This window comes from Equus przewalskii, chromosome 3 (assembly GCF_037783145.1).
Source record: "Equus przewalskii isolate Varuska chromosome 3, EquPr2, whole genome shotgun sequence".
Lineage (NCBI taxonomy): Eukaryota > Metazoa > Chordata > Mammalia > Perissodactyla > Equidae > Equus > Equus przewalskii.
The window spans coordinates 116,980,472-117,006,194 of record NC_091833.1 but is presented as its reverse complement, the minus strand read 5'-3'; the positions used below and the strand labels follow the sequence as shown (position 1 = coordinate 117,006,194).

At 57.4% G+C, this 25,723-nt stretch overlaps 2 protein-coding genes across 5 annotated transcripts in view; both read left to right on the top strand.

Moving 5' to 3' along the window:
* HTT (huntingtin) overlaps positions 1 to 5,232 on the top strand; it is a 165,948-nt gene extending 160,716 nt beyond the window's left edge. For all 4 annotated transcript variants that reach the window (XR_011538383.1, XM_070613455.1, XM_008531802.2 and 1 more), the window contains one exon: positions 961 to 5,232. Coding sequence is in view for 3 of the 4 variants with exons in the window: in XM_070613455.1 (XP_070469556.1) it covers positions 961 to 1,174 (214 nt within the window). In the remaining variant the exon portion in view is untranslated. The remainder of the gene's footprint in view (positions 1 to 960) is intronic.
* Positions 600 to 25,723, top strand: MSANTD1 (Myb/SANT DNA binding domain containing 1). The gene is made up of 5 exons (XM_070613456.1): positions 600 to 630; positions 7,563 to 7,637; positions 11,225 to 11,489; positions 15,276 to 15,551; positions 19,136 to 25,723. The coding sequence occupies exons 3-5, from the start codon at positions 11,236 to 11,238 to the stop codon at positions 19,374 to 19,376; spliced, it is 771 nt and encodes a 256-aa protein (XP_070469557.1). The 5' UTR covers positions 600 to 630; positions 7,563 to 7,637; positions 11,225 to 11,235; the 3' UTR covers positions 19,377 to 25,723.

Sequence of the window (25,723 nt, the reverse complement as noted above, 5' to 3'; positions counted from 1 at the left end):
GAACATAGCAGTTCCCACTTGCCACTGTCCTTGCAAACTCTTCTGTCAACGTCTACGTTGATGTTTTATGTTAAAGTTTTTGAAAGCTAACCTCCACAAAACCCCTGATGTCAAGATAGCATTTGCCTTAAGCCCTGAGAGAGTAAAATGTTGACAAGGAAACAGGAAACCATACCAACCAGGACTGCCCCTGAGGCTGGGCCCAGGGTGTTGCTCTGAGGAGTGGAGGGCAAGGGGGACACAGAGGTCCCTGCAGATCTCTTCCCTGTCCACTCTGAGGGTTCTGTGCAGCTGGCTGTGTCACTGATGCTGCTGCTTATTGCCCTTTGTCATTGTGCCTTGTATCATCCTCTTGGGTAAAAGGCTTAAGTAAAAATCCAGTTCCCACCCCAAAAATCCTGGCTGCCAAAAGGGGAAGTTCCTTTTACGTAACAAATTCCCCTTTTGGCAACCATCTCCCAAGACAGACCACAGAGCCTCTGAGCAGACGGCTCTCCTGGTGCTGACAGCAGACCTCGTCCGGCGCGCCTGGGAGGGCCTGGGCAGGGCAGCCATGGCTCTGCCCTCACTCTGGGGGAGCAGGGCTAGCAGGAGCACCAGCCACCAGCGCTGTGCAGGGAGCCAGGCCAGGTAAGTGCTACCGAGAGAAATGTACTCCCTGTAGGGCTCCGGCTTCCTCAGCCAGCTCTGCCTGGCCTATTCCTGCTCCACTGGGCAGAGCCGGGCTTTCTGCTATAGATGGGTGGTGTCCCGGGACGTGTCGTAGACTCGCTGGCAGGAGCCAAGGTGGGAAGCAGCTGCTGCTGCTGGCACAGCCCAGGTCTGCTCCATCCGCTTGTGGGCTGGTCTCAGGCCTTCCTGGGCCTGTATCTCAACCTTTGTCATGGAGGGCGTTCCCAGCTGAGGACAGGGAGATGCTCTCCCCTCTCTTGCAGCCTTGCTCCTTAACTCCCCTGCCAGCCTTCCACACGTCATCAGCAGGATGGGCAAGCTGGAGCAAGTGGACGTTAACCTCTTCTGCCTGGTGGCCACAGACTTTTACAGACACCAAATAGAGGAGGAGCTGGACCGCAGGGCCTTTCAGTCCGTGTTTGAGGTGGTTGCGGCACCAGGAAACCCGTACCACCAACTGCTGACTTGTTTGCGGAATGTCCACAAGGTCTCCACGTGCTGAGCGCCCACCTGGTGTGGCAGTGAGGCAGCACTGGACCCAGGGCCCTGTCTGTGCTGGGGGCACTGGGCACCCCAGGCTGCCCTCACTTTGCCCCATTGGGGAGCCAGGCAGTGTCCCTCCCAGCCGCGTGGCAGAAGCACTCTGTTGCAGAGAATATATGCAGTACTGTTCGGGGTTGAGCCTGAGTCCTCACAGGAAGCAAGAGCAGCTGCGTTGCGAACCCTTCGTGCTATAGCTAGTATTAAATGCCAGCTAACCAGGTGTTTATCTTCCTCCTGATGTTGTCACCAGGTGACAGCTGCTCTTGCATCTGGGACAGAAGTTAAGTCCTCTGCCCTCGCAGGTTGGCCACTAGCCCCCTCTGGTGTCCAGTAGGCAGAAGGCAGTGCCATCAGGCTTTAGAGAGCATTCCCCCAAGGCTCCGCAGTGAGGCTCAGGAAGCCTGGGGCTCGTGGTCCTGCTCCTAGCAGGATGTGCTTGTGGTACCTGGCATCTGGACTGAACGTAGTGGCGTGCGCTCGGTGGAGTGGCTGGGAGCACGACACCCAGCACCATGCTTCCCTTTCTCTGTTTCTTCTCAGGATTTAAAATTTAATTCTATCAGTAAAGAGATTAATTTTAAGGTATCTTTCTATGCCCGTGTAAAGTATGTGCATTGCAAAGTCTATGCTGCATGCCCAGCCTCCATGGAAGTGGACAGGAGCTGGTCCCTCTCCTGCAGTGACTCCCCTCACCCAATTCCTAATTCCTCCTTAATAGGCTGATGGCTTTTCTGTCATTTCTCTGGCTCACTTCACCCTTTTCATGCATTCGTATTTAATCAGAATTGAGAGGAGTGTTAATGTTCAGATGTCTGTATCAGGAACTCTCCATCCAGCCCCAGTCTAAGGATTGAGAAAGTGCCCACTCAGCTGTCCTGTGCGTAGGAGGCACCTTTCTGTGCCGGCTGCAGCTCTTTAGGCTCTGCCACCACCAGTGAGGGACAGCTTCCTGGCACTTCGCCGACCAGGCCAGACTGCTTGGCTGTGAGCAGCCTCTGTCGAATTCAGAGACACCGGCTCTGACATCCTCTGCTCCCGTCCCGAGCTGGCCCAGCTGGTGCTGGCATCCACCCCCCACGTGGCCCTCATGCATGTTGGGGCTCAGATGCATGCTTGGCCCAGCAGCCCCAAGGGTGTAACTGAGCTACGTTTGTGTCCCTCTTGGTTAAGAGCAAAGCTTGGCATCCTAGCAACTGTCAGAGAAAGACCCCAGCACCTCTGACCTCCTTTTGGCCCAGGAGAATGCAAATGGGATTCAACCTGGGGAGGCAGGAATGAGATGGACCAGGGCAGTGATTGGCCAACCCACAGCTCCCTCAGAGCTGCTGCTGCTTCCCCAGGCCGGGGCCCTGGACCAGCTTTCTGTTTCCAGGCCCACTGTAGCCAAACCATCAAATGCAAACAAGGCCTGGACCGTCAGGTGACCTTGCTTAGGAGCTCACCAGGCACTTACAGATGGGGGGCTCTGCATGCTCTCTGACCGTGTGACCCCAGCCAGCACTCTGCCTCCTTGGTTCCCAGAGGCAGCCAGTCACTTGGTCACCGGCATGCTGGTCAGTTTGTCATGAGCTTAAGTACAGTCAGAGTTTTAAGTATTTCGTATGGTAAGTGGAGATCATTTTGAAGCTATTTTCCAGAGTCTGCAAAGGAGGAGGGACCTTTTGGCGCATGGTTGGTTCCCCTCACATCTGTCTGTGCAGGCCTGACGTCTCCCTGCAATGCACACAGCCAGCGGCCTGGAGGCCCTCAAGCTGCCCCCCACACCCCCGGGACTGCTGCTTCCTTCCAGCCCTTTCCTGCTGCAGCAGTTTGAGGCCAGCTGGGTGCAGGATTTACCCACTGCCCGTGCACATGAGGGAGGCCGTGGGGCCTCCTCAGAGCAGCCCTTGGCTTTACCTACCAGCCCTAGCAGAGGCCTTGGCGAGCGAGGGCACGGATGGTGGAAATGGGTCAGGTGTCTGAGCAGGACCTTAAGGGAGGGACTCTACTGAATTTTAATAAGTAAGAAAGTCACCATTCTCCCTCATTCACTTCGGCTCCCATTTCTCATCCTAGCTTTTCCCACAGCCTGCTAGAATGTGAACACAGGAGGGTTTTCCAAACTTTCTGCACTCCCGCCCCCTGGGTTATTTCAGCAGCTCTGAGATAGATCCATCATATGCCGGATGTTGTTCCTGGCTAGATGTTTATACTTGTGAGAAATAACACTGTGAATGTAAAATTTGGAACCATTTCCCTTAGGATTCTTGTCACTGGGCTCAACTGAGAGTTTAATTGGTCTTCTCTAGTTTGTGACGTGACCTAAAACAGTCAGTTGTTAATGAGGGTGCTTGGAACCCAGCTCTGGCCATGATGCCACCCCAAAGACTTGCCTGTGCACCCCAGAGATGGGTATGAGGTGACGGGTGACGTTACTTTACCCACGGACGACGGTGTGTGTATATGCATATGTACATACGTATCTGTAATTATATGTGTGTATATATATATTAGAACACAAATATGCAAGGCCTCTAAAAATGGCCGTGTCAGACCTTTACAGAAGTTGGCTTGTCTTAGACCTGCCACGTGGAGTCTGCTGCGTGACGCGTGACTGAGACTAAGAGTTGGCGTGATTTGCTCGTTAAAATCCCACTAAGATAGTCCACCCTATCAACTCTGTGCAGAAGGGATTAAGATTTTATCGCGTTCCTAAAAGTCTACAGTGAGCACCAATCATATTATCCAAATTTTGTTGAAAATACTAATCTGATTGTCAGGTTTGGGGACTGAGGGGGAGGTTGTTTTTGTTTTGCTGCTGGTGGTATCAGGAAAGATTTGAATGAACCAGGGTGGAATTGTTGGGCGATGCACTTAACCATGTCTTCTCCAGAAATGTGCCTCCCTCTCGCTGGCCCCGCTGGGTGTGCAGGTGACTTTTCCAGCTGCCAAGTGCCCTTCACTATGTTCTCTCTCACTTTGCTGGCAAATGTGTCCTTTCAGGAGAAAAGAATAACACTGAAACACCTCCAGACACCCAGGGTGTAGCATCAGATGAGGCCCTGACCACACACAGACCCCCGTCATCCCCGGGCTCATCTCTGAGCCCTTGGGGCGCGCTTCTGTGAAGCGGAAGTGAGCCCTGCTGTCTCCTCGGCTGGGATGGACTCAACAAAATCACCGAGCTCTGCCAGCTCACAGGCGACACTTCCCTCTGTTGCAGGGGCCTCGGTGGGCTTGGTTCTGTGTGATTTGTGGGGAGTGAAGCTAGTTTCCTCTCGATACCAAGAACGTCCTTCCTACCATACATCCTCACGTTGGCATTTCTCCCTCCCTCTGCAGTGAGCGTCCAAAACCATAGCTGTGGCCAGGGTGAGACTCGGAGCCGTTCCATCTGGTGGGACGTTGGGCAGGCATGGGAAAGTGACCAGGAGCTGCCGGGGCTCACTGGAGAGCTTGGGATGGCTCATAAGAAGAGGCCTGCCCTGCGCTGTGCCCTGTGCTGCTGGCCTGGGCACGTCCTCAGTAGGGAGGGGCCCACTCAGATGGCAGTGAAAACTGACGGTGGTCTGGAAGGCTCAGGGGCCACTCTCCCAAATGCACCTGTCACTTTTTAATGCACTTGAAGGAACCCACTCCCCCTGAGTGCTTCTGGGAGCATCTGGCCCTGGACAGTCACTGTGGAGTTTCTCATTGCAAACGAGGGGTGACCACCGACGCTGGAGGATCGCGGCTGTCGTGGACCTGCCACGTGTGGTTTGGCTTTGAGCTAAGTGGGGTCCCCTGCCCTTATTCGCTGCTTCCTGCTGTGGTAGAGTGGCTGTCAGCAGGGGTTTGAGCTCACACTTCGTCACTGCCGCTGTCCCTACCGTGCTGGGAGCTGGCAGGGCTGTGATGGGCGTGTCCCGGAGCCTGGCCCAGACCTGACTGTCCACTTCCAAGAGGAGAGAGGAGGACTGATGTAAGATGTATATTTAAATTTTTTAAACTGCTGCAAATGTTGTACATCTGAATTAAAGGAAAAAATTAAACCATAAATTGCTGTTCGAGGCCTTCTTTGCTTATGGAGAACCTAGACTCTGCTGAGGGATGGCAGAGCTGGCTGCCACACCAGCAAATGCCCAACGCCTCGGAGGGCCCCCAGGAGGCTGTGTGGTGCGAGTGAGGAAGCAGGCCCAGGCCTGGGCGTGGCTGGTGCTTCCTCTGAGGACCCCACAGACCACAGCGCAGTGCTCTTTCTGCCCGGCAGCCGTGGTTGCAAAAGCCACGTTGGTTAAGTGACTGATCTACTTACACAGGGGCCACGTGTATTTCAGCACTAAGTTTCTGCTTCTGTGTTTGGCCGAGGGCCCTGGAGGGGTGGTAAGGACTGGAGTGCTCACACGGGGCCAGGACCTGGCTTTTGAGGCCTGCTCATGGCCCAGCTGGCCCCTTCGCCTCATTGGCCATTGGCACCCGTGCTCCTGGGCTATAGAGTATGGCGATGCTTCCCTGTCCATTGGGGCTGGTAAGTCCTTCCCGCCCAAAATACCAGCTCTTCCCAAAGTCTTTACTGAGCTAAACAGGGTGCAGTCCTCCTTAGCTCTGGGGAACCCCACCTCTGGAGCCATGGTGGTCAGTGTTGTACCAATGTTGGGGTGTAGAGATTTTACCCACCAATCTGCAGGCAAAAACCCTGGGCTGTGGGCTGCTCAGGGCGGGTACTTCGTAAATGTTTGCTGAAGTCCCATCATTGGTCAGTGGACGGGAGTGATCCCTCCCTCCCTCAGCAGGACAGTCCTGGAGCCAGCACCGTGGTGAGTGCCCAGAGAGGCGCGAGCATGGTGCAGCCTGTCCCCTGCCTTTGGGGTGCAGCGCTGTGACTGTGCACCTGGGCTTCCCCGGTTTCTCTAGCAGCCTTGGGCCCCCTGCCCTCCTGAGGTCACAGGACCCCCTTTCCCTGCACAGGGACAGTGACAGTGTGGTCTTGGCCTGCAGACACCGGCTCGTGACTTAGTCCTGGTGCTGAAGGTGTGGACATTGTTGGCAGGAAACTGCTTGGAGGGCCTTTGGCTGCTGGGCCTGGTGAACAGGCCACATGGGGCTCTGTTCTCACCTCAGTTCTGTGAACACTTGATGGGGGGCACTTCTCTCCAAACTTGTTTCCTCCTGTGTCATACAACTCGATGACCTCAGCCTTCAGAGCTACCTAAGCCATATGCCCATCCCCCATCCAAGCGAGGACAGCCAGACCCTGGCTGGCGCACCTGGACGCAACTGGCCTACCTGTTATTTCCAGAAAGAAAAGGTCCCCAGAGCTCCTGGAAAGAAGCAGCCAAGCCCTTTGGTGTGAGTGGACTTGTCTCCAGCACATCCCCCTTTTTCTTCAGAGGAAGCCCCTGCTCCTGACGACACCTGAGAGCCCTTGTAGGGGTGTGGGGGGTGTATCCCTCAGACCGGTCCACACCTCGCCCCTCAGGGCAGCCTGACGGTAGGCCTGAGCGCCACTGGACAAGGCGTTCTGCCAGGGCCCAGGGGCTTGTGGCACAGGGGCGGGCCTGCTTTGTGGCGTCACCGAGGCTTCTTGTGGGAAACCGTGAGCATCTCCTCCTGCAGTTTCCATGGGGTCTCAGGCCTCAGCAGCCTGCCTCCCCCATCTGGTTGGATGGCTCCTCTCCACTGGCCTCCCAAGCAGGAAACCTGGGGCCACTCAGATGGCCTCCTCCCTGTCCTGGTCATGTTCTCTAAGGACCCTAGGGTTGTGGGTGGGCCCAGTGGAGCCATTGGGTCAGGGTTGGGGCCTGCCCACCGAGGCAGAGGGCTGAAAGTTAAGGATCTGTCCTCCCCAAGTATGCAGGTGGTGCCAGCATGGCAAACTGGACCCACTGGTCCCCTGCCCTCAACCATGGGCTAGGCAGCTGGCTGGGGACTCGTGTGAGCATCTGCTGTGGGCCAGGCCATCCTGAAACGAATCGATGCCTCCTCTGGCCAAGATGTCATCCTCTCAACCCTGCCCCCATGCTGTGCCCTGCCCTGCCGCCTCCGGCCCTAGACTCACGCTCCCCACCTCCCCCACCCCCACCACCTCTCCTGCTTCCCTGCCTTTGTCCAGGCCAAGTTCTACTGCCAAACTTCCCTCCCACTGTGATAGGCTCAGCTCACGGCTGCCTGCTCCTGGAAGGTGCTGGAGGCCCTTAGGGGGCATGTCCGCTTCCTGCCCTGGGCTCCCAGGTCAGCCTGCCAGGCTGGGCAGGGCAGGTGCTCATAGTATCGCACGGACTGAGTGTCGGTTCAGAGAGAGAGAGGCGTAGAGGGCAGGGGCCTCTTCTGAGCACAGGTGTCCCCCGGGCTCCCTCTTGCTGAGGCCTGACTGCCCCTTTTCCCTGCAGGTGTTGCCGGATGCCCAGCCCCAGGCCCTCTGCCTCCCCTGCCCGCAGAGACTGAGGTCATCCAGCTGTGCCAAGGTAGGGATCCCCCTCTCCAGCAGAGGACAGACAGATCCCTCCCAGCGGGGGCAGCAGGCCCTGGACCTCCTCCCGCCCAGCTTGTTCTTGTCCTTGGGGGCCCAACATGAGGGCTCTGCTTCAGGCAGCACCCCCAGGACTCCCCCTCCCCGGGGCTTCCACTGCCCACTGAAACCTAAGAAGAGATGGTTGGAGGTCAGCCTTTTACCCTGACTCCCCTGGACGTGCTGGCTAGAGGGCGAGCAGGAGATGTAGACACCTCCTCTGGAACCACCTGGTTGCAAGGACCCTGAGGGTGGACAGTGATGCCCGCAGGCCAGCAGCTGCCTGTGGGAGGCATTGGGACCAGCTGTCCTGGTGTTACTTAGGCTGGGGAGCCTGGGGCATCTGCTTTTCCTGGTTATTCACCAGCCCCAGCCAGGCCAACATGCCAGCCGCTGCCCTCTCCAGAATCTCCAAGGCCGTGCTCTGCTGCCTCCCCCTGGACCCCTGCCCTGTGTGCTGGGAGGCGCAGTAAGACAGTCCCGCTTGGCCCTTGGAGCTGTGATTGATGGAAGGTCCTCAGGTAGGGCAGAGAGCCAGCACTTGGGCCACTTGGGAGCGTCAAATCCTTTGCCTGAGGAGGGGGTACTTCCTGGAGGAGGTGGTCCTAGTCACTCATTGATTCTGCAACTACTCTTGAGTGATCTGTGCCAGGCACCCAGGCCTGGAGGAGTACAGCAGTCATGAGCCCTCCTGGGGCCGCTGCATGGCCAGGCAGTGGTGTCCCTGTGTCCCCAGGTGCCCTCTGAGACCCAGGGAGGAAGGGGCTCCCACAGAAAGCTGACAGCAGGGCCAGGCGTTGACCCAGGAACCTACTGAAGGGGGTGTGGAGGCCCCTCTGAGTGCCCCTGCTGCTCTCTCCCACTGCACTTCCACTTCTGACTGCAGGGAGAAGGGCGCCCCAGCCGGCCTGCCTTATCCTGGGTACCTCCCCTCCTTCCACCCGAGGGCCTCGGCCCCTCCCTCAGGGTCCCAGAGGACTCACTCAGGCCACAAGCTCAGCTCCCCTGTGCTGGGACTCGTCTGTCCACGGTCAGGTGCCTCTACTGACCACAGGCATTTTCAGCCTGGACTTCGTAAGTCCTTCCCCTGAGTTCAGGCCACCACCAGAACCCCACAGGTGACAGGCAGGATCTGACGGGGTGCGCTGAGCCTGTTCACATGAGTGCCTGGCTGGGCACCGTGTGCCTGGGGGCCGGGGCGGGGCTCAACATGGCCATCACGGCCTGTCCAGCAGGTGTGATGGGCTCATGCTGATAAACCGTCTCTCTGAGTTTTATCTTTTACATTTTGAGTGTTGATGCTTTTAGGTGGCGCTTTCTCTCTGCCGTCCCCACAGGCTCCATCACTCTGGTCTCCTGCCCTTGCTAACACTCACTCTGAAGTCTGGGGCCAGCCCCAGTGGGCACCTCAGTCCCTCAACCCCGCCGAGACAGGGGCCCATCGCCAGCCTGGCTCTGAAGCCCAGCTTTGCTGCTGTACACTCCCCCGACCCCCTCACAGTCGCAGCACCTCTCGCTGCCAGCCTTCCCACACGCTCTGGACATCTGGCCTCGCTGCCTCTGCTGACCTGGTCCTTCCCACAATGCCTTTCTGCTTTCTCGAGTGAGCCGGGCCGTTGCTCCTGTCTGTCTCAGTGTAGAGCTCGCCTTTGTCCTACAGTGGCCCCTAACCTAGCCACTGCTGGAGGTCAGCGTCCGTGTCCACTCGGCCTGGCCCTAGAGGCCTCAGGACGAGCCTCAGTCAAGCCTTGGCAGAGGCCCACAGAGGAAGGGTGAGGGTCCCACAGCCCAAGGGCCCTGCCAGTGCCAGCAGCCACCTTGTCCAGGGTTGGCATTGGGGGGCCTCCAAGGAGGTCCCGGGAGGCGGTGGGAGCCTTCGCCCAGGCACGCAGCACTTTGCATTGGCTACGCCATGTGTGCGCTGCCCAGGACTGTGGGCAGAGGAGGGTCGACGGGTGTCCTTCCCAGGGAGCCCGCCAGCCAGGTGCTCGTTCTCGAGGCAGCACAGCATGGGCTCAGACCCAGCTCCGAGCCAGCCTGCCTGGCCCGGCCCCTTGCCCACAGGGTGACCTCACTTCTCTGGCTCTCAGGCTTTTCATCTGTGAAATGAGAATAGCAACAGTGCCAGCCTCCCTCGCAAGAGTGCCCTGAGGATCGAAGAGGGAAACACATCTACAGTGCTTAAAACAGCACCCAGCATTCAGAGAGTGCTCAAATTCTTATTACTATCCGTTTTGCAAGTGTTCCTAACCCAGGGTCACACAGCTGGAAGGTAAAAAATGAAACGAGCTGTCTCAAGGTAGGTCCAATTGGCAGGAGGGAAAAAGCAAGGAAGGACCAAAGTAGAGTAGGAAGACTTCAGAGAGGAGGCGATGCCAGAACAGGGTTTTGAAGAATGAATAGGAGTTTGCCAGTAAGTCCAAAGGCAAAGTCGAGTGATCTACTGGGAAGGGAGGGGGGTTACTTAAGATTGGCCTTTTATCTGTTCATTTTTTTACTCAGCAGCCTTTACCAAACACTTTTCTGTGGGGTGCCAGGGATACAAGGAGCACCCTGCCCTGCCAGGTGGAGGAGAAGGCAGATGGAGCTGATGCAGGGTGGTCAGGGCTGTGATGGGGCTGCCCAGGGTAGGAGGGGCACACACTGTCTGCTTCCAGCTGTTCTCTGCCCTTAAGAACTGTCCTGGCTCCTCGGCCGACCCCACATCACATGGGCCAGCAAGGAGTCCCACTGCAAGGAGGGAAACAGGCAGACTGTGGCAGAGCCAGGGGTCTGCTCAGGGGCGGAGCTCCACTCTCACCCACGGGTGTTTGTACGCTCATGTTTCCCATCATAAAACGTAAGCGTGTTGGCCAGGGGACACTGTGCACGGGGCATCACCAGGGCTGTCTTGGCATGCGTGTGTTGCTGAGGGTCCCTGAGGGTATCTGTCCCTGTGTCTGCCTCCCCTTTCTGTGTCATCTCTGCTCCTCCCACCCCCGTCTGTCTGTCTGTCCTCCTCTCTTGGTCTCTCCGTCCCCCTCTGTTTGCCCCTGGTCTCCTTGCTTGTCTCACCCCAGCTCCCTGTCCTGGCCTCTCCCCGGGCCCCTGCCTGTGTGAACCAGGGCAGGGCTGAGGAGGGGGCTGCAGCCTGGCTCCCACCCCTCTAGAGCTGGTCAGCCCAGCGTAGGCACCTCGCTCTACATGGCCAGGGCTGGCGCAGCCGGGCTGCCAGGCTGAGGCGGGAGGCAGGACCAGGCGCCTGGGCCGCCGGTTTGGGCCTGCCTTGCTCGCTGCAATATTGATGGGCCGTCAGGATGGCCCCGATTCCTGCGCTTTCAGTTAAAAGGTTTCTGTTGTGGTAGCTTATGCAGTTGCTCTGTTGCTATGGAAACGTGACATCAAAATGACGTTTCCCGTTTAAAAGCTTTTAACTAAATTCCTGCCTGTCAGATGTAGGCCCCATTTTGAGCACAGAGCTGCCTTCCAGGAGCAGGGCTCCCTCCCGCCCATGGTGCACAGGCCGCTGCGGCCTCGCCTGAGCGCGCCCCTTTAACCCCGCAGGTGCCTCCAGCATGGCAGCGGCCGAAGTGCCCAGCTACCTTGTGTCTCCTCAGACGGAGAAGCACCGGCGGGCCCGCAACTGGACCGACGCTGAGATGCGCGGCCTCATGCTCGTCTGGGAGGAGTTCTTCGACGAGCTGAAGCAGACCAAGCGCAACGCCAAGGTGTACGAGAAGATGGCCAGCAAGCTGCTCGAGATGACCGGCGAGCGCCGGCTGGGCGAGGAGATCAAGATCAAGATCACCAACATGACCTTCCAGTACAGGTAGGCCGCCGCGGCGTGCCGACTCTGCACGAGGCCTCGGGTCCCTGAGTCCCGCCCCAGGACCAACGGGCCAGCCCGTGCGCACAGCCGAGCCCAGGCTGCTGGGCACTGCTCCTGGCCTCCTCAGAGCCAAGTCAGGAAGAGTGTGGGGTCCCCACCAGGCTGGCCGACATATGGGTCCCTCTGGCTTTGTGGGGGTGGAGCCCCACCGGGTGAGACAGAGCCTAGAGAAACCATTGATGCAGCCTCCCAATGGGGAGGTGGGGAAACTGAGACCCAGCAAGGGCAGGGCTGGGACTGATCAGGCTTTCCTGGGCCTTGGCCAGGGCTGCGCCAAGGACACCTTTGGCACCGTCCCCTAGGCCTCCACAGGTGGCTCCTATTTGGCTTACATACCCCCCCTACCCCAGCCAGGAGACCACAGGCTACCAGCCCAGGCTCAACTCTGCTCAGCAGGGGGGCAGGTGCTGCTACACAGGCAGGGAAACTGAGGCCGAGGTGAGAAGGAGGCTCAGCTCCCAGGCCTGAGTCCTGCCTGGTCCTGACACGCTGTCATTCTCACATCCACTGAGCTCAGCTGTCAACTGTGAGCACAGCACAGCACTGACCTCAGCGTAGGGGAGAGGGGCGTGCAAGGCTGATGTGGAACCCTGAGTGCCCAGGGGGTCCTGCTTGTGGGAGGAGCCTTGTCTGTGGACAGAAGTGGTGGGGACCCAGACCTGGCTCCACCTCTACATCTGCCCTACCCCATGGTGGGCCCTCTGCCCCGGCCACTGAGAGGAGCTTCTAGTCAGGGCCAAAGACAGGACCCCAAGGCAGGGGCAGCTCTGACATCCAGGGAAGGAGGCAGGTATGGCCCCACATGCCCAGCTCCTGGGTACATGGGGCCCAGGCCTATCTGCAGAGGGTCACAGGCAGGGTGAAGGTCATGGATGGGCCAGGGTCTTGCTGGGGTGAAGGTCAGTCAGGAGCTAGCGGCTGTCGGGGGGAACGTGGTGCTGAGAAACTGGTGCCCCCAGTGGTGCTGTGGGTGGCCGGGCAGGGCTTGGCCTGGGGCTGCCCCCAAGAGCTCAGTCTTCAGGCTTTCAGCTGGGCACTGATCCTCCCGGGCCTCCTGGTGGCCGCTGAGGGCAGGGAGTGGATGTGTTACCAGGGCTGGGTACAGACGGGACCCTGCAGGTTTGCCTCAGGCACCTAGAGCCACACTCTGTGGGTGAGAGGATCCCACCACCACCAATCAGTAAGGGGACGACTCCCTACCCTGCCTGGCCTGCGGCCTGCGGCCCACCTGGAGCCTGGAGATGGCAGAGGCTCCGCAGGGCCCTTCACAACTGAAAGGCTGTCTTCAGTTGCATCAACTTAACTTTTTTTGGCCCTTAAGGAGCAGGTCCAGAGGCGGGCCCTATCCAAAGGCCCATTTCTGACCCGCGGCCCCAGCCCCTGCCAGATCCAGGGACCGGAAGCAAGGCAGCTGCCCCAGGTCTGAAGGCATCAGAGTCACTTAGCGTAAATGCTGTTAAATTCCAGCTGCCAGCTCACAGTGCCAGGGCTGAGCTGTCTGCGAGGTGAGCGCGACCCTCTGGCCCCCGTTCACACGGCACGTCCCTCAGTGCCTGGTGCGGAGGGGCTGCAGAGGCGATCCTGGCCCTTTGACCAGCCTCCCGTCTGACTCAGTAATTCATGGGCTCTGATTGGTGTCTGGCCAGGTTATTTATTATTTATCCTGAAAGCCTTCTTCAGAGTCCCAGGGGAGGGATTCTGTTCCATTCCTGGAGGCGGGGGGTGTGGGCCAAGGAGGCCACAGGAGATGAGGGTGCAGCAGAGGCAGGGCCTGGGCCCTCCAGGAGGCCCCACTCCAGCCGCTGCAGGCTGTGTGCGTGGACAGCACCTCACAGTTTATGGAGCACGCACCCACCGCGGCGCCTCACAGCTCCCATTCACCAAGGGGTAAACTGAGGCCCAGAGCAGGAGAGGGACTTGCACAAGACCACATGACGCTGTGACTTGCTGACAAATTCTTTATCTATCTGTCCTCAGAGAGCTCCCCCCCAGCAGAGGCTTTTCTTATTTGCTCATGATAGTTCTTTGTTCATTAAGACTGTCAGGCTAAGGAAGCCTGAGGGGGCGGCCGGGTTCCGTGGAGCGTGGTTTGTTGGAAGGGGCCTCCTGCACCGGGAACAGGCCTTTCCTCATTTCTCTGAGCAGTGGGCCGGCTTGAATGGGGCAGAACAAGAGCTGGGGGCCTCCGGAGGGGCTGGAGGGGAGCCCGGGGGGGCTGGTGTGGGGCCCCCAGCGCAGCCTTTTGCCGCCTGCACCCAGCATCCGCACAGCCCTCCAGGGTGGTGGACAGTGGCGCGGCCGGGAAGACGAGCAGCCGTGCGCTTCCGGGTGTGACCTTTCCTTTGCTTTCTGCTGAGGTCCCTCCGCTTGGTGGATGTTGCTCCCGAAGCCACCTGCTGCCATGACTGGCCTCTGCTTGCTGCCCTGAGCTGCAGACACCCTCACAGTCCACTTGTGCCTGTTTGCTGGGGGCAATTCGTTCACATGGCCAGCTCGTTATTTCCACTGACCAGAGTGCCAGTGGCCATGCCCTACAGAGAATGTCGGGAGACAGGAGCCATCTGGCCACAGGGCACTCTGTGGCTCGAAGGCCTCCCTACATTGGGAGGAGCATAGGGCAGGAAGGTGGGGGTCCACAGGCTGAGGCTGGGGTCCTGCAGAGCGCTGGGCTTCAGGAGGCACTGGGTCTGATGGGGCGGAGAGCCCGTCCTCATCCCCTCTTGTCACTTCTTTCCTGGCCTGACCGGGTTGCGTGGTTCTCCTGCAGTCCTCTCTCCCCGTCCTCCACCTCAAGAGGGCCTGCCGGGCCTGTCTGTGGGGGAGGCAGGACACAGGGCCTGGGAGGGGCTTGGGCCCAAGGTGCACAGAGCTGCGCTGTGCAGACCCTAGGCCTGGGGTCTGAGTGAGGATGGGGGTGTCAGGCAGTGTAGGAGGGGCCCTGTCAGGCCCAGCCCTACTGCTCCTGGTACCTTCAGCCAACAATGATATGTGGACAGCTTGGTGTTTGCAGGCTCTCCAGAGGCACCGGGCACTGTCTTATTAAATCCTCCCTAAGCTGTGTGGGGAGCTGGCTTCCATCATCCCCATTTTACTGATGTGAAAATGGAGGCTCAGAGAGGTTAATGATGAACCTGTCCAAAGTCACACAGCAAAGTGGTGGAGACGAGTCACAGACTCAGATCTGTCGGACACTGAATCCTGAGCGGTTCTCTCTCCCAAGGCATCCGCTTTAGAAAAACAAGTTTATTATATTACAGTATTCTATGTTTGTATTATATTACATATAAGTTGCGGTATTATATGCCTATGTTTGTATTGTATTATACATTTTACTATATTACGATATTTTATTATTTCTGGCTAGCTTACTTAAAAGCAGTATTTGTTCATTGCAGGGAGTTTAGATACTACAGAGAAACCGTGGGAATCAGTCCAAGGTCCCTGCACTTACAGATCACCTTGTTCACATCCGGGGCATGTGCTTCCTTTCCAACATCCAAGGCGGAATAGGTCCCGAGCCTGACTTCTTTCTAAGTCCAATGTCACCTTGGCCCTGGAACCTGGCCAGTTTTTCTGGGGAGGCCTGTCTGGCCAAGAGTGGCTCCCGCCTGTGCCACGTGGCTCCCCTGGGTCCCGGAGCCCTGAGTGTCCCTCACCGAGGGCCCGGCGGGACAGGGCCAGGGCGGCTGTGTTTCTCACCCTTGGCTCTTGTGTCTCTCGTTTCAGGAAATTAAAATGCATGACAGATAGCGAGTCTGTCCCGCCAGACTGGCCCTATTACCTAGCCATTGATAGGATTCTGGCCAAGGTCCCCGAGTCCTGTGATGGCAAACTGCCGGACAGCCAGCAGCCGGGGCCCTCCACGTCCCAGACCGAGGCATCCCTGTCGCCGTCTGCTAAGTCCACCCCTCTGTACTTACCGTATAACCAGTGCTCCTACGAAGGCCGCTTCCAGGACGATCGCTCCGACAGCTCCTCCAGCTTACTGTCCCTTAAGTTCAGGTAGCGTGCGCTCTTCCTTCTCCTGCCCCACACACCAGCGGGGCCAGGAGCCTGGCGTCCAGAGAAGGGGCTGCGAGCGGCAAGGGGCAGCACTGTCATGGCGGTGGCATTCTCTGCCATCCCAGGCTGGCTGCAAAGGGTGAGGCGGTGTATGAGCATCTCCAGGTACAGGGAGGCCTCAGGCCAGAGAGGACTCAGACGAGGCCTCAGACCAGGGGGGGTCTCAGACCAGGGGGTCTTCAGACCAGGGAGGCCTCAGACCAGGGGGGCCTCAGAACAGGGGAGCCTCAGATGGGGAGGCCTCAGACCAGAGGGCTCAGACCAGGGGGACCACAGACCAGGGGGGCCTCAGAACAGGGGAGCCTCAGATGGAGAGGCCTCAGACCAGAGGGCTCAGACCAGGGGGGCCACAGACCACAGGGGCCACAGACCAGGGGTCCTCAGACCAAGGAGGCCTCAGACCAGGGAGGCCTCAGACCAGGGGGGCCTCAGATGGGGAGGCCTCAGACCAGAGGGCTCAGACCAGGGGAGCCACAGACCAGGGGGGCCACAGACCAGGGGTTCTCAGATGGGGAGGCCTCAGACGGGGAGGCCTCAGACCAGGGGGCCTCAGATGGGGAGGCCTCAGACCAGGGGGACTCAGACAGGGAGGCCTCAGACCAGAGGGCTCAGACCAGGGGGGCCACAGACCAGGGGGGCCACAGACCAGGGGGGCCTCAGACGGGGAGGTCTCAGACCAGAGGGCTCAGACCAGGGGGACCACAGACCAGGGGGGCCTCAGACCAGGGGGCCTCAGACCAGGGGGCCTCAGATGGGGAGGACTCAGACGGGGAGGCCTCAGACCAGGGGGACTCAGCCCAGGGGGCCTCAGATGGGGAGGACTCAGACGGGGAGGCCTCAGACCAGGGGTCCTCAGACCAAGGAGGCCTCAGACCAGGGAGGCCTCAGACCAGGGGGGGCCTCAGATGGGGAGGCCTCAGACCAGAGGGCTCAGACCAGGGGAGCCACAGACCAGGGGGGCCACAGACCAGGGGTTCTCAGATGGGGAGGCCTCAGACGGGGAGGCCTCAGACCAGGGGGCCTCAGATGGGGAGGCCTCAGACCAGGGGGACTCAGACAGGGAGGCCTCAGACCAGAGGGCTCAGACCAGGGGGGCCACAGACCAGGGGGGCCACAGACCAGGGGGGCCTCAGACGGGGAGGTCTCAGACCAGGGGGACCACAGACCAGGGGGGCCTCAGACCAGGGGGCCTCAGACCAGGGGGCCTCAGATGGGGAGGACTCAGACGGGGAGGCCTCAGACCAGGGGGCCTCAGATGGGGAGGCCTCAGACCAGGGGGACTCAGACAGGGAGGCCTCAGACCAGAGGGCTCAGACCAGGGGGGCCACAGACCAGGGGGGCCACAGACCAGGGGGGCCTCAGACGGGGAGGCCTCAGACCAGGGGGACCACAGACCAGGGGGGCCTCAGACCAGGGGGCCTCAGACCAGGGGGCCTCAGATGGGGAGGACTCAGACGGGGAGGCCTCAGACCAGGGGGACTCAGCCCAGGGGGCCTCAGATGGGGAGGACTCAGACGGGGAGGCCTCAGACCAGGGGGACTCAGACCAGGGGGCCTCAGATGGGGAGGACTCAGACGGGGAGGCCTCAGACCAGGGGGACTCAGACCAGGGGGCCTCAGATGGGGAGTTCTCAGACGGGGAGGACTCAGACCAGGGAGGACTCAGACGGAGAAGACTCAGACCAGGGGGCCTTCAAACCAGGGAAGCCTCAGATGGGGAAGCCTCAGCCCAGTGGTGCCTCAGATGGGGAGGCCTCAGACTGGAAGGCAGTCTGTTATGAAGCGTGGGCTGTCATGTGCACAGACCAGGTCTGTCTCCTGGCTCCATCGCCTTTTTAGCTGTGTGGAAAGTCCTTGACCTCTCTGGGCCTCAGTCTCCCTCTGTAACATGGGGATCAATGGGTACCTTCTCCGAGGATGGCTGGGAGTGTCAGGAGAGAGCAGACTCAGCACACACCCCGCGTGTGGAGGGAGGCCAATCGCCATGCCCCATGTGCCCTCCCGGCCTGCCCCTCAGCTTCTGGCTTCCAGGCTCCCCTTCACCCCCAAGTAGACCCTGCCCTTGCTGGGCCGGCTGGTCCTCAGCACAGGGAGGAGGTGCTGGGCTGAGCCTCCAGAGTGTCCTCGGAACCTGGTTGGAGTGGGCATACCCATCCCCTCTGCTGTCCCTCATATGCTTCCAGCAGGGCCTGCTCTGGCCATATGACCCTGCCCTCTAGATGCCCGCAGACAGACGTGCAGGAGACACACCCCTCTGGTGTGCAGGTCAGGGGAGCCAGAGGAGAGGACATTTGGGTTGGGCTTTCAAAGGTGAATAGGAGCTGGCCAGTTGGGGAAGAGAACAGGAAGAGTGGATTTGAGTCTTGGCCCTGCCTTTCCCCAGAGCCCCTGTCTTCAAGTCTGTCATACAGAGGTGAGGTGAGGAAGGCATATCTGGGGGTTGGGGGGGAGCAGGGAGGGTCCCTCCAATTGTGACACCTCCAATGTCAGGGGCTGCTGCTCGGTTTGTCCAGCACCCCTTCCCTGCAGAGATTTCTCAGCGAAGACCCCAGACAAGAATGCCTTTGCTGCCTGCCAGATGGAATTAGCAGGGAAACCTGAGGTCTGTGGCCAGTTGTTTCCATGGGTTGAACCCAGTTCCCAGACTCACAGCGGCCCCGGGCATTGCACAGGGCCCGGCACATGGGGACTGCTGTCCCGCCCTGACATTGGCTAGGTCCCTGCTCTGCTCAGAAGCACAGGGCCTGGGTCAGGGGGTGGATAGGGCCTTGGAGTCTGGTGGGATTTGGCAGCTCCCTGCACACCAGTGGGGGCCAGTTAGACCAGGGATGCCCAGCACCCCCTAGCAGAGAGCCAGAGGACAGCTACTGGCCTGTGCTGCCTTCACCTCCCTGCCTACCAGAGGTTCCGTTCCCGGGGAGGTGGCCCAGGCCTCTACGGGCCCCTCCCTGCTATAGGCACCTGTGTTCCTGGCGTCCCCACCCCCACAGCGTGCTGGTCCCATTCGAGGCCGCCAAGCTGAAGGGGGCCCAGGACCCAGGCCCTTCCTCCTGGGCCTCAGTTTCCACATCTGCCCAAGGCTGGCTGGGACTGGTGGTCTCTAGCTTCCCGGGAGAAGCCACACTGCCCAGCACCCCTCCCACCCAGGCTTCCTCATCTTCCCTGGGGGGCTCTCCCCACTCCTGAGCCCCTCACTGGGCCTGTGCCCCCTGCCCACCCAGCTTAGTGGGTTTGGGGGTGCTCTCATGCAGGGTGAACCCCGCCCCTCCAGACCATAGAGGTTTGGATTGCCCTGTGACCCAATGACTGGGTCACCTCAAGACCCAAAGGACAGCAGAACTTGTGGCCCCCTTGTCCTCTCACTGTCAGGGGACGTGGGTGCACGGATGACAAGGCCCCGAGCATTGGCCTCACTCCCCAGGGCCTCAGTTTCTCATTTGTCCAATATGGTGGTCAGGAGGGTCAGGCAGGGCCCCTGGCCAGGCTCTGTGGCCAGCCACCCACACGCCGGCGCTGTGCTTCCAGGTCAGACGAGCGGCCCGTGAAGAAGCGCAAGGTACAGAGCAGCCACTTCCAGAAGAAGAAGCTGCGACTGCTGGAGGCCATGCTGGAGGAGCAGCGCAAGCTGAGCCGCGCCATGGAGGAGACGTGCCGCGAGGTGCGCCGCGTGCTGGACCAGCAGAACATCCTGCAGGTGCAGAGCCTGCAGCTGCAGGAGCGCATGATGAGCCTGCTCGAGAAGATCATCGCCAAGTCCAATGTCTAGGCCGCTGGGCGGGCAGCCAGGGCCCGGGCTCACTGGGGACGTGACTCAGGCCTGCCCGGGCCTAGCTCGGCACGCTGGTCCAGCCCAGGCCTGGCCGGGTCCCAGAGAAGGGACGGCCTCCATCCTGGCCCCCGGGGGGCTGCTCCTGAATCAGGACTTCCAAGGGGCTTTTTGAGGACCCCGGGCCTTGGGAGACCACAAGGCCGCAGTCTCCAGCATTAAAGCCTTCCTCGGACACAAGGCCGTGGACTCCAGGGTCGCTGAAGGGTGATTCCCCAGTAGGAATGTCCTGGAATCTGCTCTCCAACATAGTCACAATCAATGATACTTGAAACAGCTTTTGATATTAAATATGTAATTTTTCATTACTTCCTGGAAGCAGAGTTCACTTTTACTGGCTAGGAGGGGGTGTCCCAGTTGGGCTATTCCAGAAACGGAAGTAGGTGGAAATAGCTTAGTAGCAGGTTTGTGCCCATAAGGAAGTCTCTCCCCAGGGGGAGACAGTTGTTTTCTCCCTCGCCAGGGTCTCCCGCGTCCACCCTAAGGTGGCCTCCAGCGCAGAGCAAACCCCAGAGAGCACCCTGCCCTCCAGGGGCCTTCTGTTCATGTGCCTGGAGCATTGGGTGTTCGACTGCCTCCCTGGTACTGCCCCGAGTACAGCAATGGCTCCTGGTTGACTTCCTGGCTGAAGACACGGTAGGGATGAGACAAAGGCCTGCCTCGCGGGCTTACACCCCAGCAAAGGAGACAAACAAGGGAAATCACAGCAGGTTGTGGTAGGTGCTGGAAGGCAAGGGCCGACCTTAAGGATGAAGAGGGGCTGGACACCGCCAGGGAGGCTGGGCACCGCCAGCGGAAGCCCCCGGAGCAGCACAGCACACGGCCAGGCGATGGAGGGCCGGCTCCCCAAGCCCGTGGGGAGGGCTTCAGCCAGGAAGCTTCTGGCTGCCATACTCTGGATCTGGATCTGGATTCACGGGGTAGGAGGAGCTGGGGATGGGGGCGGCCAGAGCTGCAAGAGAAAGCTCACCGCACTGCCTCTGCCCCTTCGCCAGCAGGAAAACCTTTCCAGAAGCTCCACTGAATTCCTCCTAAGTCTCATTGGCTCCTTGGGCTCTTGGTCACTGGCTGCAAAGGAGGCTGGACACAGGAGTGTCTGATTCTCCCCTGGGACTGTCAAGTTGCTGCCCACACAGCAGGGTCCTGAGGTGACATGATGGGTGGGTAAGTGGCGGGTGACATGGTTTGACTTATGGTCTAGAGAGGCTCCCTCTGGCTACAGCTGGACAGACTGTTGCGGGGGAGTGGAAGCTGGGATCCTGCCAGGAGGCTGCCGTGGTTCGGTCATCCTGATGTGACAGCCACCAGCTCATCTGACCCTCCAGTGGCCCTTGAGGTCAGCCGGGCAGTAACTGGGCTCTGCCAGGTGTCTAACCACACAGGGTCGCCCAGGTGGTCACCCAGATGGTGACTAGGCCAGCCCTAGGCCTGTCTGCGGGGAGAGAGAGGCTGGGTGTTTTGTGGGGCCAGAGGGCAGGCAGGACGCCCCTCCTGAGCAGCCTCGGAGATCTCCCCAGGGCATGTGCTGTGGACTCGAGTCATTTTGCTTTGGGACTGAAGGCAGTAGTGTGTCTGGTGAATGTTTGACCGGCTCTGCAGTGGTGGGATGGAGCCCTAAAGTGTAAACCTGCCAATTTCCGTGGTGTAAATATTCTCACCAAAGCCAGTTTCAGCCACCAACATGACGTCACGGAACCCATAGTTGGGAAGAGATGCGCACAACTGGCTCGAGCGCCCACTGCGAAGGTGCAGGACCTGGAGGCCTCTCGTGCTGAAGCCCTGGGCTGAGGGCTCACCCTGGCTCATTTCTAGCTCAGCTGCCCATCTGCCTCTTAGACAAGATGCCGCCACAAGAACTCACTTCTTTAACAAACCCTGGGCCCTGCTGGGCCGGGCCTGAGCGGGTGCTGGACGGAACCCCGACCATGCGTGCAACCTGTCAGGGCGGCCACGCCCCGAAGTTCCCCCAGGAGGTGACCAAGTGAGGCTGTAAGTTATGGAGCAGGGTCTTCACCTCAGACGTCTTTGCGTTCCTAGAATCACGGCGATGACGTGTTAGTGTTTCAGGAACTGCGCGGCGTCACGTACAATGTATCTTCTAGCACATTTGCATTTGTAGTTAGAGGTCATTTGGTCGATTTTCTTCTCCCTGCTCTCTTCGTCAGAGTCTGGGATCGACTCTGTGTCTGCGTCGGTGGGTGACTTGGCACCGCCCGTGCCCTTGCTTGGGGTGGACAGACTCATTCACCGTCAGGGGGAACTCAGCGTAGAACCGCCTGGATCGCGCCCTTCATAAACAGTGTGCTGGCAACGACTTTCTGTTTTCTTCTGTAGTTATTGGTCAATTAAGGAGGAAAAAGCGACTATTTCAGTAAATGTCAAGATATTTGATAAGATTCAGCAAAACAACATGCTAACACTGAAAACTAAAATCAGGAGCCAGACACGTGCTCAATGTCACCATTACTATTTAACGTTGTTTTGACGTTTATAGCTAATGCATTAAGACAGATGACGCACGCAGAGTAAGAGATGAAATGAAGAAATGAAAATTACCTTTATTTTCAGATAATATTTTTGTATACCCAGAAAACCAACTATACAAAAGATCAAGAGTTCTTTAAACCTGTTAAATATGAGAATGGAAAAATATTCCATTCACAGTTATGATTTAAAACTGTAGAATATGTAGGAGTGACTTTAACCAGAAAGCTATAGGATCTATATGAAGAAAACTATTCAGTTTTATTGAAAAATCTAAAATGATACCTTGATCATGTGGAGAAATTTAGAATACTCCTAAAAGCACCAAAATAAAGTAAAATGTCGTTTGATTAATGTAATTCCAACTATACTCTCTGTAATGTTGTGTTTTTTGTATGTTTTGAAATGGTCGAAATTATTTTTAAATTCATATGAAAAGGAATGGGGCAAAAGGTCCGAGGCCAGTAAACACAGGCAGACACCTCAGCCTCCTGAAGCATGGGGGCTGCAGAATGAAACCCGGACCTGCCATTTCGTCCTTGTGAGATTGGTGTGCCCTCTGTCGGTATGGAAGTTGGGAAGGTCAGGAAACAGAAACTCAGACACTGCTGGTGGGAGCGTAAACTGGCACATCCATCTCGAGGGACGGTTTGGCATTATCTTGTAAAGCTGGAGAAACACACGCTCCAGCTCAGCTCTCCGTTTCTACATGTGCCCCCTCCAGGGTAGCAGACCTCAGACTGTGGTCTCAGGACCCTGTTACAATCCTAAAATTATTGAAGATGCCAAAGAGCTTTTGTTTGTGTGGGTTCTAACTACCAGTATTAGTACCTATTAGATTACCTTATTAGAACTGAAACCTAAGTTTTAAAAAATATTTATTCGTTTCAAAATAAAACACCCATTACCTGTTAACGTGAATAACAATTGCATGAAAAATATGTTTTCCAAAACAAAATGTTGTGGCGAGGAGAGGGGCATTGTGTTACATTTCCTCAGTCTCTGGTGTCAGAGAAGTCGGCCGGGCTCCCGTCGCTGCTCCTGCACTCAGTCTGCTGTTGGATGTTGTTTGGCTGTAGATCACGAGCGTCTTCGGAAATCCAGCTCCCGTGGGTTTGTATTTGGAAAAGAAAGGAATATTTTAATAACATCTGCAGATCGTTGTGGACGTTCTTGCTCGATACTGCACAGAAATTTGACAAATAGTGGTTCCTTAAAGGGTAGTTGCAACGTGGACTCTGAAACCACATCAGTGAGCTTTCGCTTCTGTGTCTCCTTAGCATCCGCTGGTCCATCTTGCACTTCAGTGCATCTTTATCCACGCATGCTTTTGTAACAGCACACGCTGGGCATTTGGAAAATCTTGTTCACTGAGTTACGCAGGTCTTCCAAATGTTGGCGCAGTTCATTAAACAGTACCGAAAACCCACCGTTGTGCATATCACAATCAATCTCGGCAGCAAAGTCTACTTTGAGAAGTGGTGAAGCTCATGGTGGCGGATGCAAGCTTTTCAAAATTACAGTTTGTGCAGGAAACCTTGAATTTTATGATTGGTCACAAATATCATCGGTTGTTTTCCTTGAAGGGACAGGCTCGCTTTGTTCATTTTCAAGAAAACGTCTGCCAGGTACCCAAGTCTGAGTAACTGGAATGTCTGTCAGTCCTTCTTTCAAGTAAAAATTGTGTTCCATTAAAAAAAATGTTTTATATCTATTTCAGCTGGCTACTCAAACAATTGTACACATGCTTCTCCTCAAACAACCGCCATACATGGGGATGGAACAGAAGTACTCTATGTCACTTTCCATTTTATCACAATATATTAAAAAGACATGTACTCATGGGCCAAGATTTAATCAAATTAATCATTGTTACTGCTTTGTCAAGGACATTCTTAAACAAAGCTGGCATTTTTGCTGCAAGTCTGTGGTAGAGAGGACGCAGGACACTACCACAACCATCGCCAGCACTCGGAACACCACAGAGATCCACACGTGGAGTGGGGCTTATGGGGGAGAGGGCTACGTGCAGTCCCAGCCCGGCTTGGTCTCACGTGGGCCCAGTGGGCCCCTGCACCCGTCCTGAGGTTACCTACTCAGTTTCTGAAGCTATAATTGGGCCAAAGAACTGGCCCAATCCCTCACTTGGCCCCTGGAACTGCCCCACCTTCCAAGATAAAAGCCTTGAAAACTGCAGGATTGTGGATTCCTGGCACATCTCGGTTTGGCTTGTGCAAGACAGATGGGTCTTTGAAAACAAAGGTGATCCCCATCAGCTCAGCCCAGTGGGGATGCCATTTGCAGCCACTGTCCCATATGAGGTTTAGGAACTGGAGCAAATCAACACCCCTGCAACCATACACAGCACACCACCTGGCACTTCTCTCTGTCCTGTGAGCAGAGAACACCGGCTGACACTTGTTTGTGCCCTGCAGGGCACTAGCTAACTTCAGTGCTTTCCTTCAAGGCTCTTCAGCAACTTGCTCTACACCACTGTTTGTTCCCAGGGACCCGCATCATCTCATCATCCACGAGAGCCACGTTTATCCACACGGTAATGCCATCACGTCGTCAGACCAGGGGAACAGGAGGGAGCAGGTCTGCCAGGCCGTATGGTGAAACAGACATGCCCATAGGGAAAGGAGGGAGGAGAGAACCCATGAGAATCAGGGGCCTGTGCCCGGGGCACTTGTGGGGCATCAGTGGCCTGGGCCATGTCAGGAGGGCCCTTCAGAGTTAGGGCCGCTCCCTAGGACCAGGTGGCCAGGCGTGCCGAGTCTCTGTGGACTTGGGCAGTGGCATATACCTTGTTAGACCTTGTCGGGATGTTTTCCTGACCACAGCTGAGATTGAGCCAGAGCAAGAGGAGACTGCACTGCCCGGCTGCTCGGCCCTGGTGAGTCGGGGCGCTCACGGTGCTGGCCAGGCTGGCGGACTGTGGCGCCTGGGTCTTTGACTGGCTGTCCTGGGAGATCACAGAAGAGGCCCTGCAGTTTGGGAACTGGGCCGCACCATCCTTGGCTGGTTACTGTTCTTTGGAAAAGAGCTTTCGGCGAGTGTACCTCTAAACCTGAGTCTCTGACCCTCGGAGAGACCCTGGGAGCTATGGCTGTTCTCCAACAGCTCCTTTCAGCTTAACCCAGCAGGGTGTGTTATGTGGTCTGCAGGGAAGAACGGCTGGCACAGGTGTCTCCGCCACCCAGCCTTTCTGACCTGTGTACGTGTGGCTCTGAACCTGCTGTTTAGTTTTCACGCTGTACCTCTGAGTTTGCTCCTTGTTAATACAGATGGAATGCCCTCCTCCTTTTCAATGTCAGAATCATGTTCTGTGTGGCGGCAGCAGCACAGTGTCATGGGTCCCCTACTGATGGATAGATTGTTCCAGGCTTTCTCTAAACAATGGTGCAGTGATAGCCCCGTGTGCACTTGTGATACCAGCCAGTACTTTTTTTTTAGTCAGACAAAATAGCTGTTAACTCTAGTGTAGAGAAGAAGTTGTATAGAAGGGGAAAGCTCGTCATATTATACTCCATAGCTCACATGTGAGGGAGGGGTCCCAATTTACGTGTTCCCATGCAGATCTGTCGTCACGGCACTGTTCGTGGAAAAGGCTCTCCTTTCACTGTTGAATGGTTTTGGAATCTTTCTTGAAAATCAATTGCCCCAAAGTGTGTCCATCTATATCTAGAGTCTGTATTTTGTCCACTGATGTCTATCCTTACATCAACACTATACCGTCTTGATTACTGTGAGTTTGAGATCTGGTATAATAAACCTTTCGACTGCGTTATTCTTTTTATAAA